The 13,154-nt window shown below is 32.9% G+C and overlaps 2 protein-coding genes across 4 annotated transcripts in view; one reads left to right on the top strand and one right to left on the bottom strand.

Annotated features, from left to right (window-relative positions):
- LOC144976831 (sodium-coupled monocarboxylate transporter 1-like) overlaps positions 1–13,154 on the top strand; it is a 71,214-nt gene that overhangs the window by 29,053 nt on the left and 29,007 nt on the right. The gene's annotated exons all lie outside the window — the stretch shown is intronic.
- On the bottom strand, positions 1,665–8,387 carry LOC144976829 (serine/threonine-protein kinase Sgk2-like). The gene is made up of 4 exons (XM_078921315.1): positions 7,844–8,387; positions 6,066–6,404; positions 5,029–5,263; positions 1,665–4,207 (listed from the first exon to the last, which is right to left on the bottom strand). Exons 1-4 carry the CDS (start codon positions 8,096–8,098, stop codon positions 4,200–4,202), a joined length of 837 nt encoding a protein of 278 aa, XP_078777441.1. The 5' UTR covers positions 8,099–8,387; the 3' UTR covers positions 1,665–4,199.

Below are 13,154 nucleotides of genomic sequence, written 5' to 3' on the forward strand. Positions count from 1 at the left end.
TGGGAGTAAAGAGCCTTTTCCAAGGACCCAACTATGCGCCGATCGAGGCTCGAATCCAGGACCTTCCGATCCGAAAGCGAGTGTCATACCACAAGACCACATAGCCGCCATTAGCATTAACCCATTTTTGTTGGTTTTGTGTGGCTTTCGTGATCTATTGGTAGGACATTCGCCTTCGGATCGGTCGTTCAGGGTTCGAATCCTACTCTAAGCGGCACAAAGTTGAGTCCTTGGAAAAGACGTTATACTCCTATTCTCTCACCACATTCAATCAAGTGTATTGAGAACTTGGTTATTAGCAGCGTTGTCTCTGTCGAAAAAAAAATAAGTAAATAAAATAATTATATATATATATATATATATATATATATATATATATATATATATATATATATATATATATATTTTAGCGCATTACAAGCGTCTTGTCTCGTATGTTAAGTGTTGACGTTGGCTACGGGACCCATCGTAGATCGAGCGGTTTTTATTTTGTGTATGTATATTCGACATTGCACTATACAAATACTCAGGTTTCTCCATAATGAAACTTTTTATTGACAAGGATTATGCACCTTAACCCTCTCCTTATCACCTGCAGCAAAATCGTCACATTTGTTACGACACATTAAACATTTTTTTCTTATTCAGATTTATATTGTACATCACAAACTTTGAAGAATTATCTTTGTTTGATTTATAAAAACATAAAGTTGTTTTGTAGAGAGCTTTTTTGTGAGTTTAAAGAATCAATTTTTCTGCTGGGTAAGCCTGTCATTTTGGGAAAATACTGAAAATGATCGGTAAGGAGAGAGTTCACCATTCATACCTTTCTTGATTAAATCTTATAATGGAAATTGTACCTATACCTAGATTATTAACAATCATTTCTTAGAATAATTTAAATACAGATTTATAGAATTCGTCGTTCCCCTCTCAGTTATACCGGGCTTGGGACCGTCTCAGAGTGTTAAATACATCATGTCAGCCTATACTTATTTATTTGCAGGTCTGATAACCCAAGTTGTCATGGTCTAATTGGTGTAAAGGAAATACTCCCAAAGCCAACGCAAATCAGTTATAACAATGTTAAATCAAGCCCATGATTCCGTTCGGTTATCAGACCTGCAAAGAAGTGCACGTCGGATCCAGTCGGATTTTATTTTTATTTTCAAATTTAAAAAAATAAATTATTATTATTTTCTTGTTTTGTTTGAGATTATGATAACTTTCTAATAGAATAGCGTAAAATATTTCATGCTGACAAGCAAGTGTGTATTGTAGTATTTAACACTCCGAGGCCTGATTAAAAAGACATTTCCTGATTGTTGATTGAAAAGATAGACATTTTCTTCAACGGAAAAAGGAGCAAAAAAAAAAAAAATAATGATAAAAAATAAAGTAGAGACTGAAACTGTGGAAACTTTACTTAAGAAGTGAATTTTAATTTTGAATTGAATTTTATCAACTTGAGACAGAGTTTTTGAATTATTGTTTAAATGAATTATTTATTTCTGTCTTTCTTTCTCATTTTTTGATCTTTTTTGAAATTGTTATTTTTTTTTTTTTTTGGTTTGTTGTTTTTGTTTTTTTAATTGCTTTTTGGTTTTTATTTTTCATTATATTTTTTTAAATTTTTGTTTATTTTATTGGGGGGGGGGGGGGTTCTTTTTTTCTTTTTTTTTTTTTGGTCTTTTTTTTGTTTTCCTTTTTTTTATTGCTTTCTTCAACTACGTTTATAAATTTCACAAAATCCGCTATATATTCATAGATATATACATATATCACAACATTTAAGACTTCAGAACCTGTTTGTTTGTTTTTTAATCATCTCCTGATTTTTTTAGTCCATAGACAGAGACTGTATTTGATCAATGTATTGTGAGAAATGTTAATTCCATTTATAAATGAAGTATACATTTCTCTGGCCAAATTGTACAAGACATTTTGTCGGAAAAGATTGAAACAAACTATAAAGCAGATTGAAATGAATTGTAAGATATAACATAATAGAACAATATAATCTAAGAAGAAGAAGAAGAATGTGGCGTAGTTGCACACATCTGTAAAGGCTAATGATCGTATAGTAGCTTTTTGATAAATGGTAATGATATTCCTTTGCATTGTGTTGTAGATGTTAATAATGACTAAAGAGTTCAAGGGCTAATGATGATATATGAATGTACAACATCAAGACATTCGAATAAAATCTAGATTCCAAGTTTGATTTCTTACTGCTTTATTTGTTGTGATAAATTCGAAATCCAAATCAAATAGCATGGTCATAATTCAACCAGTGTCATAGATTTCAAATCCGTAAAATCAATACAAATGTTAAGTCAATTTTTCTTTGTAACCATTTTCAATGTAGAATACTTCTAATTCCGTAAAATTTAGATTCTTAGTAGGTAGTTAGAACTTGCAGCATACTACAAAAAGTAGAATCGAATTAGAATCGAATCGAATAATCTAGAATCCCGTTTTGATTCATTCTATTTTATACCCTATTGAAAACAGTAGTTCCCACAATTCCTTCAAACCACTCCTCCTACTGATTTTAACTGCCCCATGTCAGTCTAAATCGGCTACCTAAAAGTAAAAGCGAATCATACTCAAATCGAAACGTTAAATCCCTACATATTAATGCTAAACCTCGCCTTTTATGACATAATATTATTTTGGTAAACGTAAGTTTTTACGCTCAATGCGCCCAAATAACAAATACCGTAAGCCCAGATAATAAATACCAACTATAATGTGATGCTTTTATCCCCAAATACCAAATTACACCGATCAAAGAAAGATTGATTAACTAGTATTAAACATGATAACCAATCCGCTTTACTTGGACGTAAAACTGTCCCAAACGTATCATTCACAGACAAAGTTTTACTGATATACCTGCATCGTGAACCCACTAATCCAATTTGCTGAAATAATTGACCATGGGTCGTTTTTTTTTTTCAATTTTTTTAACGATTATTTGGTGGAGGGGTTGGGGTTTGTTTTTGTTTTTTTGTTTTTTTTTGTTTTTTTTTTTTTTTAATTTTTTTTTTTGCTTTCTTTTTTTTATTGGTATTTTTGAAAATATTTATTGGAAGATTTTATTTCCTTTTATTGCGTGTTTTTTTTCTTGTTTTTTTTTTCTTGTTTTTTTTTTTTTGTTTTTTTATTTTTCTTTGTATTTTCTTTTTTTTCTTTGTTGTCTTTTTTTCTTTTTTTTTTTTTAATTGTGACTGTTTTTTCGTTTCTTTTCCTTTTTTTTTGTTTTTTTTTTTTTGGTTTATTCTTGTGTTTTTCGTTAAAACATTTTTAACAAAGAGAATTTAGTGTTCAATAAATGGCTCTATTGAACAACCTGTTGAATAAAAGAGAACCTTAAATTGGATGAAACGACAGTAAACAATACAGTAGAGACTGAGTACATGGAATGGAAGATAAAATAGATATAGAAGATCTGGCAGGTTGGGATCACGATATCTTACAAGAATAAATGACTGATATAAATGACAGATTTAGTCGAGAATTTCTTTATATTTTTACCAAGCAGTGATCGAGTAGCTGGGCCTGGTTGATCTAACAGAAATTATTTTACAATACACTAGCGTCCTATCAAAAGGGAAGCAAGCTATTACTATTGTCTATTTACCGCCTTTAAAACTGAGATAACTATTTAGATTTGTATGTCTGCAACAAACTCCTTTTATTATGAGATGAAATAAAGAAAACTCCATTTTGAGATGCTAAAAGAAATTAAGACAAAGAAAACGATAGGAATTAAACAATGAATTCTTGTTAAAGTTATTGAGAATTCATTGGAAATAGATAAATAACAGTTTGTTTATCAAAAGATGAATGAAATATTCTTGAAGATGTAAGGAAAGTCTTGCGTTTAACGCCCTTTTGACCACGCATCGTGAAGTCAATCCAAAGGCGGCACCTCCTTTTTATAGTCCGTCTGCGATAGGACTGTAAAATAAATATACAAAACTATTGATACCAATTTAATTTCGCCATCAATTTTCCTTTTCTTGTCCTTGTTCTTGTCATCATTGTTATCATCATCAGCAGCAGAAGCAGCTCAGTATCCTCCTCTTCTCCCTCCTTTTCATCCTTATCCCCATCATCGTTAAAATCATCATCATTCAGCCTCATCATTTTAAACGACCCACAATGCATCACACACTGCTGTCATCTGCATTTCAACAACCTGTGTCAATAAATAAGATGAAATGCTTATGGTTTTGACGTTGTGTAACAAGATACATAAAACAGTTGATATTGAAAATTCATGAAATTTAAAAGTATAGAAGGAGGATAAAATCTAAATTGTCTTACCATCAGAGAAACTAAGACAGTTTTGAAGACTGTTCACCACAAAAGTTTTGTAATAGAATATGTTTTCATAGATGATCTGTATCAGTAAATTATGATTGCTTATAACACAAATCAGAGAATCGAAGGTTGAGCCACAACTTTGGCATCTAGTTTTAGTTTTACCTACGATGTACTGAAATCCTTATTGCCGCCTGGGTATTTTGTTTCTCTATACTCTCTTTTAATACAGGGCTAAAATATAAGTTTTAAAGTGGAAAAAATAAAGAAATGTTGTTTATATCAATGGAAGCCCGATGGAGTCAGATAGTACCGCCAACAGGGGTAAGTCTGCCTAAAGGGGAAACTTTGCCTGTTGAATATTGGACCAATAAGAGATTATTTAGTTTTGTGGCAATTGTTTCCTTTGATAAAGATTAAAGTCTTTTAATGGGTACAATAGCTGCAACAAAGATGAGATTATTCAAAAGGATCCAAATTCACAGAGGCAAAGTTATCCCAGTTGACGGTAGCCACTTGTTACCTATGAAAAGGGTATAGGATATGTGATGGCTGTAGTCGTGTATGTTTCTGTGTGTTTTTGTTATAGCCCTGTTGGCTAAGGACCCCTTGTAAAGCGCTTTGAGCACGTTTAGTGGATAATGCACATATTATATAAAAGCTGCAATGTTATAGCTAATAAACTAATTCACTCACCAAACTGTTCATGAATGAGGTTGGCCATGTGTGGCATGGAAACAAGGTGATTATATAAATTGGTTGTGTTCCATCTCATCTGTGGATATTGGCATAAAAGGTATTCGAGAATGACGCCATAAGCTCCATAATCTGTCAAAGGGTGTCGAACACTGCCCAAGTAGTTTGTGTTCGGAGATACCAATCGGCGTGTCACCATGTTGAATAGCAAGGCGCCCAACGAATACATGTCACACTGGGGGGAAGAATAGAAAAATTAATTTCTATTAATGTCACATTGTTTGTTCGTTAAAATCTGTAAATTAATGTAAATTATCTAAATGGCACATTCTAAAAACATATGATAATATTTATTTATATAATCACATTTAGTTTATTCTCAGGAGCAACGTAGCTCGGTGGCCTTTGCTTTGTACCCAAAAGGTACCCGCCGCTACACTGTATGGCCTTGAGCAAGTCACCTCGCCTTAGCTTAATTTGCGGGGCTGCAATCCGGGTGACGCCTGGTGTATTATTATTATTATTATTATTATTATTATTATTATTATTATTATTATTATCATTATTATTATCATTATTATTATTATTATTATTATTATTATTATTATTATTATTATTATTATTATTATTATTATTATTATTATATTATTATTATTATTATTATTATTATTATTATTATTATTATTATTATATTATTATATTATTATGATTACTATGATGATGATGATTATTATTATTATTATTATTATTATTATTATTATTATATATTATTATAAAGATGATGATGATGATGATGATGATGATGATGATGATGATGATGATGATGATGATGATGATGATGATGATGATGATGACGAGAAAAAGAAGAAGAAGAAGAAGAAGAAGAAGAAGAAGAAGAAGAAGAAGAAGAAGAAGAAGAAGAAGAAGAAGAAGAAGAAGAAGAAGAAAGAGACCATTCTGCGGAATTAGAAATAAAAGCATTCGTGTACCATAATTTAAGGAAAAAGAATTGGAATAATAATATAGAGTCCATTTACCGAATAGAAGTCAAAAAACTGAATTCTCATGTCCGATAACTCTGGTGCCTTGTATCCAGGAGTACCCATTCGACCAATGATGGACACAGATGTTGTGGTCACCAGACATGCCACACCAAAGTCTGACAAGATGGCGTCTCCGTCATGTGATATGAGTACGTTATCTGGCTTGATGTCCCTGTGAACCAGCTGACGTGAGTGGAGATAGTTGAGAGCACTGGTCAGTTGTAGCAAGTACTTGTCTATGACATAGGCGGTCATGTAAGGTAGATGTCTGGTTAGAGTTCCTGATGGGTAATAGGGCATGGTCATCACGTATTCTCTTGGACAGTCATAGGCCTGTGGTGGGAAACGCATAGGATCAAATTAAACTATGGATGTCGCCATTGTATTTAATTGAAGGAAATAATATATGACCCACCACCCCAAAACGGTATTATACCGTGGTGATTAAGGTCCTGATCAGTAAGAGTACCAGAATTGGGCTGTGGTCATATTATGTTTCACTATGGAAAATAGTTATAGGAGTTTAAAGTAATTTCCACTTCATGATCAGTTTAACTAAAATTTGACTTTTGAGCATTTGATCCATCCCACCATAATACGGGTTTGAGACGATGGGTCACATATAATTAAACAAGCAGGGGAATATGTAAACAAACAAAAAAAAAACAACAACAAACGACAGGCACATATTTGTAGGGCTGATATTTTCAATATTATTATAGGATTGGTTTGGCATTTTTGTAATAATAATAATAATAATTATAATAATAATAATAATAATAATAATAATAATAATAATAATAATAATAATAATAATAATAATAATAATAATATATGGATAATATTAATAATAATAATAATAATAATAATAATAATAATAATAATAATAATAATAATAATAATAATAATAATTTTGGAGCTTTATATAGCGCAATATCCACTAAATGTGCTCAAAGCGCTTTACAAGGGGTCCCTAGTCAACAGCAACATTTAACATGTAGGACGGGACATACCGCCTGTTAGGCGATAATACAATTTTTCGGACACAGACAATGCTGTTAACGGCCAGGTACTCATTTTACACCTGAGTACGGTGAGAGAAAGTGAGTAAAGAGCCTTTTGCAAGGACTCAACTATGCGCCGAGCGCGAGGCTCGAACCCAGGACCTTCCGATCCGAAAGCGAGTGTCATACCACAAGACCACATAGCCGCACTCGTAATAATAATAATAATAATAATAATAATAATTATTATTATTATTATTATTATTATTATTATTATTATTATTATTATAACAATCATATAATGATAATATTAATACTACTAATAATAATATACTACTACTACTAATAATAATATAAATAATAATAATAATAATAATAATAATAATAATAATAATAATAATATTAATAATAATAATAATAATAATAATAATAACAATAATAATAATAATACCATTATTACCATCAATACATATAAATTGATAGATAGATAAATAGATTATAGATAGATAGATCAAAACAAGGATGGATGGATAAACTGAAACGTTCGCAAATTATTGATGGAAAAGGTAGATACATAATTAAAATGCAAAACTAGTTCAACCAAAAGACAACCATAAGAATAGTTGGACATAAATGCTACATGACAAATAGAAATATAGATTAACACATATAAATAGATTGACTCTTAGACAGATAATAATATAATATAAAAAATATTGTATAGCATTTTTATAATCTTAATTAGTCGGGTAGATAATCATAACTTACCATTATGTTTCCGATAATGTTCTTGTGTTTGATGTTCAGGAGAATGTCCACCTCATTGAAAAATAATTTCTGGTTTTCTAAACCTGCATCTAGTGAATTCTTTTTGAAGGATTTCACCGCCGTTAAGTTACTTCCATCTCTGGATCTAGCAAGCATCACATCCCCCATCATGCCTTTCCCGAGGACACGGACTGGGGTGAAGTCAAAAGAATGATAAAAATCCTGATGGCAGGTCTTAATGAATAGATAATTCATTATGTATTCCAATTTTTCTACGTTCTTGGAACACGGATATCACAATCTAAAATGGAACGAATGTAACTGTAAAAGCTACCACAGACACGTCAAACCAATGATTAAAGTATCTGTAAAATACTAAACATACTTGGTCATCGAACGATGTGAATAGGCTAACGTGAAAAGTTAGAGATGAAAATTGTCTTGATGTAAACACGATTAAGAAATACTTCAATATGTAGCACACAAAATATCTCACAACCGCATCAGTGAATGTTGAAATTTCAACTGAAACAAAGTTTGTAGGTTTTAGATCATCAACTCATCACGACCCGTACTGAATCGATGTTGACCAATCAGCGAGAAGAATTCAATCACGTGATTGCAGACCTGACCACCTTGTCCACGTTGAGTAACAATAGCCGGGAATTACTTACTTGCCATGGTCGTCGACCTCTAGGCGATATGACCACGTTGTTTTGTAAGCACGACAATAGGTCGCTCAAGGCACTTTTCTCTGTAGACGGGACAGGTTGGTTGGGGGGGGGGGGGTGGTCTAATTAGTAAAATAAAAGTGAGCCTTCTTATAAAGCAATAATATGTGTTCAAAGTGAGCGAGACCCTGTTTTAAACCAAACAACATAGTTTACCATGTAGGACAAAATATGACATGTAAACCGTAACAAGATTGATTAATCGACAAAGACACGGGTGTCGGCACTCCATTTGTACCTGGGTTAGGGGAAAGAATGTGAGTAGAGAGCTTGTTCAAAGTACTCACCTTTATTCCACCATAATCGGGGCTCTAACAAGTGGCCATTTCTTTAAATCAACTGGAAGTTATGGAATCATTGTAACTCAACCAGTCAAAGGTCCTGCTCAACATCGCTTAATTTGCATAAACTATGGTCTTGCATTAGACTAAAAGATCCATTTTTTTTACGATTTCAGTTGTTTTTGTTTTTTATTTGTCATGTTAAATATTATTATTATTATTATTATTATTATTATTATTATTATTATTATTATTATTATTATTATTATTATTATTATTATTTATTTATTTATTTATTTATTTATTATTATTATTATTATTATTATTATTATTATTATTATTATATTATTATTATTATTATTATTTATTTATTTATTATTTATTATTATTATTATTATTATTATTATTATTATTATTATTATTATTATTATTATTATTATTATTATTATTATTATTATTATTATTATTATTATTATTATTATTATTATTATTATTTATTTATTTATTATTATTATTATTATTATTATTATTATTATTATTATTAATGCAGCGCAATATGGACTGAATTCAGAACGTTTTACAAGGAATGCCAAACAAAACAGCAGCACGGAACTTTTGGGACGGGACTTGTGCGCAACATTTGGGATTCGATAGCCTAGGGGGTCCCGATAGCTTAGTTGGTAGGGCACTCGGTTCACATGGAAAGGGACCGAGATCGATCCTAGGTGAAATCGAGTTGATTGTTTTGTATTTTTTGTTCTTTCTTTTTTTTTTTTTTTGGTTGTTGTTGTTGTTGTTGTTGTTGTTGTTGTTGTTGTTGGCTGATGAAGGGTTTTGAGCCCGAAACGTTCCGTGCTTGATCTTTTGTTCTTTTTTTTAAAAGCTGTTATATTCATTTTTGTTTTTACTGTCCGGCTATGTGGTCTTGTGGTATGACACTCGCTTTCGGATCAGAAGGTCCTGAATTCGAGCCTCGCTCGGCGCATAGTTGAGTCCTTGGAAAAGGCTCTTTACTCCCATTCTCTCACCGTACTCAGGTGTAAATTGAGAACCTGGCCGTTAACAGCGTTGTCTTTGTCCGAAAAAAATTGCAATATCGCCTAACAGGCGTCATGTCACGTCCAACATGTTACGTGTTGCTGTTGGAAAATGCCCCGTTGCAAAGCGCTTTGAGCACGTTTAGTGGGTATTGCGCTATATAAAAGCTCAAGTTTTAAAATTTATTTATATTTTTCTTACTTTTAACTCCCCGAATTGTAATTTTTTACCTCCCCTTTGTGGAAGACTTTTGAATAGTTCTTTGCACGAGATTGTTTACATAGTTGAGACAATTGGTATTTAACGACGACGAGTGTGACAATGTGGTCATTGTACGATGACGCATTATACCGTAGCCATCGTTAACTCACTCAATCATAGAGATAGAATGCGCTTGGCTAAGAAGCTCATAACATTGCCATCCGGAAGTATGACGGACTAACACACAAAACTGTGTGTATCCATGAACGTTTATAGTCGGGTTAATACAGTTCAGTGAGCATTACTCATAAACGCGGATGGCAAAAAACACTAACAGAGACCTGGGTGACGTCATCTTCGAACTATCTATAGATTTTTGCTACTTTTCAAAATTGAAAAAAAAATGTATTAAAAATGAGCATGTACATAGAAAGTTTTACTCAACTACCATTATACCATTAACATGCAGAAACTGAAAACATGAGCGTTGATACCACGCCTATAATTTGTCTCAGAAAAATGTAATAAATAGACATGGGGTAAAACTAACCCGGGTAAACTTCGGATATAGTCGGTGGTAGGGTTGAGTGAGTTAACTTATTGCCTGCCACAAGGACTACCAGACCTGCCTACTACTACGAAAAATTCGTAGAATTACGAAATTTTGGCTCCAATTTCAGACCTTCATGAGCATCTCTAAGTCTTTAAAACTTATTCAAAATGAAATTTGTTGCCAGACTACACAATATTAAGGGTTTTGAAGTTGTATTTAATCTTTGTGAGGGTAAACTGTTTAATCTGTAAATTTTAATAAAGCGATAAAATTTTTGTCTCCTAAAAATTACGAATTTTTAACTTTTCAAGTAGGCAGGTCTGGGAAGGACCGTAGCCATCGTAAAGTTATGGCCTGATACTGACCAAAAAATGACGTCAAAATGCCAGCCTTTTGCCAGAAAAGAAAACAAATCGTGAGTTGTATTCAATAGTTCAACCAATGAAATAACTTGTTTCCTTGAGCTCTACCAATGACAACTCACTAGACGCTACACAAACCTAAAAAATGACGTCAAACTGCCAGTCCTAAAGGGTTCTTGTGTCAGGCTATATGTTAAGGGGCGGTTTGGGTCTTTTCCAAAAAAATTTTAATTACCAATATTGGGCGGTTTTAATCATTCTGTATCGTCATTATAGGTTAAAAAACAACATTTATGGTGAAAATTTTTAAATATCTGTGTTGATACCCATTTTGCGACCTATTTTGGGGTCTGACATCAAAAAATATAACAATCTTGTGGCAAACGTTCCACAAAAACTAATGAAGGAATGACCTCCATATTCTTCCCTCTTGTCAACATTGTACTATAGTGTGTCACCATAGAGAGATTTTACGGCTTTAGCTTATGGAATTTTTATTAGAACATTACAAAGTTGAGAATCAAAATGTTATGACAAAATTGACGTTAAAAATTCAGAATTAGGATTATAGTTCAAAATTCACATATCTTAAAAAAAAAATCTCTCTTGGTGACACAATACATTATCTCTGTGATAACTGGAAATTCAGACAATTTCATGAATAGATTCAGGAAACGTTTGACACAGTATCCCATACCCTTAGAAATATGACATTTTGAGAAAATAGCAAAATAGCTTCCGTTTTTCACACTTTTCTTACTATCTGTACCATTTCGACTGTGTTTTTCATGCCTTATATCTACGTAATGAATTTGGACTTCATTATATTATTTCTAGGTAATAAAATATCAATTCCACCAAAATCTCAAAATCAATTTTCGAAGGATTTTCCTAATATTAACCCAACGCCCTTAACGATGGCTACGGAAGGACCCACAAAGACTTATATTTTGACGTCATTTTTAGTTGTTTTTTTTTTTTGCAGCGTTTAATGAATTGTCGTTAGTGATGCTTAAGGAAACAAGTAATCCCATTGGTTGACCTATTGAATACAACTCACGATTTACCTTCTTTTGTGGCCAAAGACGTGTCTTTTGGCGTCATTTTTTGGCCAGTGTCTGTCTGTAGCCATCGTAAACGTATAGCCTGACACCGTGGCCTTCGTAAAGTTATGGCCTGATACCGTAGCCATCGTTATGTTATAGCCTGATACTGAAATCCAAAAGGACTGGCAGTTTGACGTCATTATATGGTTTTTGCATCGCCTATTGAGTTGTCTTTATTAGAGCTCATGGAAACAAGTTATTTCATTGGTTGAACTATTGAATACAACTACGATTTGTTTTCTTTTCTGGCAAAAGACTGGCATTTTGACGTCATTTTTTGGTCAGTATCAGGCCATAACTTTACGAAGGCCACGCTAATACTGACCAAAAAATGATGTCAAAATGCCAGTCTTTTGCCACAAAAGAAAACAAATCGTGAGTTGTATTCATGAGTTCAAACAATGAAATAACCTGTTTCTATGAGCTCTACTTACACGACAACTCACTAGACGGTACAAAAACCAAATAATGACGTCAAACTGCCAGTCCTTTTGGATTTCAGTGTCAGGATATAACATAGCGACGGCTACGGTCAGGCTATAGATAGTTCGAAGATGACGTCACTCAGGTCTTTGTTATTGTTTTTTGCCATCCGCGTTTATGAGTAATGCTCACTGAACTGTATTCACCCGACTCTAAACGTTCATGGATACACATAGTTTTGTGTGTTAGTCCGTTATACTTCCGGATGGCAATGTTATGAGCTTCTTAGCCAAGCGCATACTATCTATAGATAATTCGAAGATGACGTCATTCAGGTCTTTGTTATTGTATTTTGCCATCCGCGTTTATGAGTAATGCTCACTGAACTGTGTTGACCTGATTATAAACGTGCATGGATACACACAGGTTTGTGTGTTGGTCCGTTATACTTCCGGATGGCAATGTTATGAGCTTCTTCGCCAAGCGCATACTATCTATACCTTTACGATGGCTACGCAGGGACACCTTGACGAGCGGGTTTGTGTCCTTGTGGTGTGAGCCCCGCTCGCCCTCTGACCGGTTGGTCCCAAGTTCGAGTCCAAATCTGTGCGGCGCA

This window comes from Berghia stephanieae, chromosome 7, assembly GCF_034508935.2.
Source record: "Berghia stephanieae isolate SIO BIC M18660-M18661 chromosome 7, UCSD_Bste_1.3, whole genome shotgun sequence".
Taxonomy (NCBI): domain Eukaryota; kingdom Metazoa; phylum Mollusca; class Gastropoda; order Nudibranchia; family Aeolidiidae; genus Berghia; species Berghia stephanieae.

Bases quoted from the DNA above. Each gene is read 5' to 3' on its own strand.
- LOC144976829 (XM_078921315.1), bottom strand. From the start codon at position 8,098: ATGAATTATCTATTCATTAAGACCTGCCATCAGGATTTTTATCATTCT. The intron at 6,405-7,843 runs GTAAGTTATGAT...TTCCCACCACAG, and splicing joins ACATTATCGGAAACATAATG to GCCTATGACTGTCCAAGAGA. The intron at 5,264-6,065 runs GTAAATGGACTC...TCTTCCCCCCAG, and splicing joins AGTTTTTTGACTTCTATTCG to TGTGACATGTATTCGTTGGG.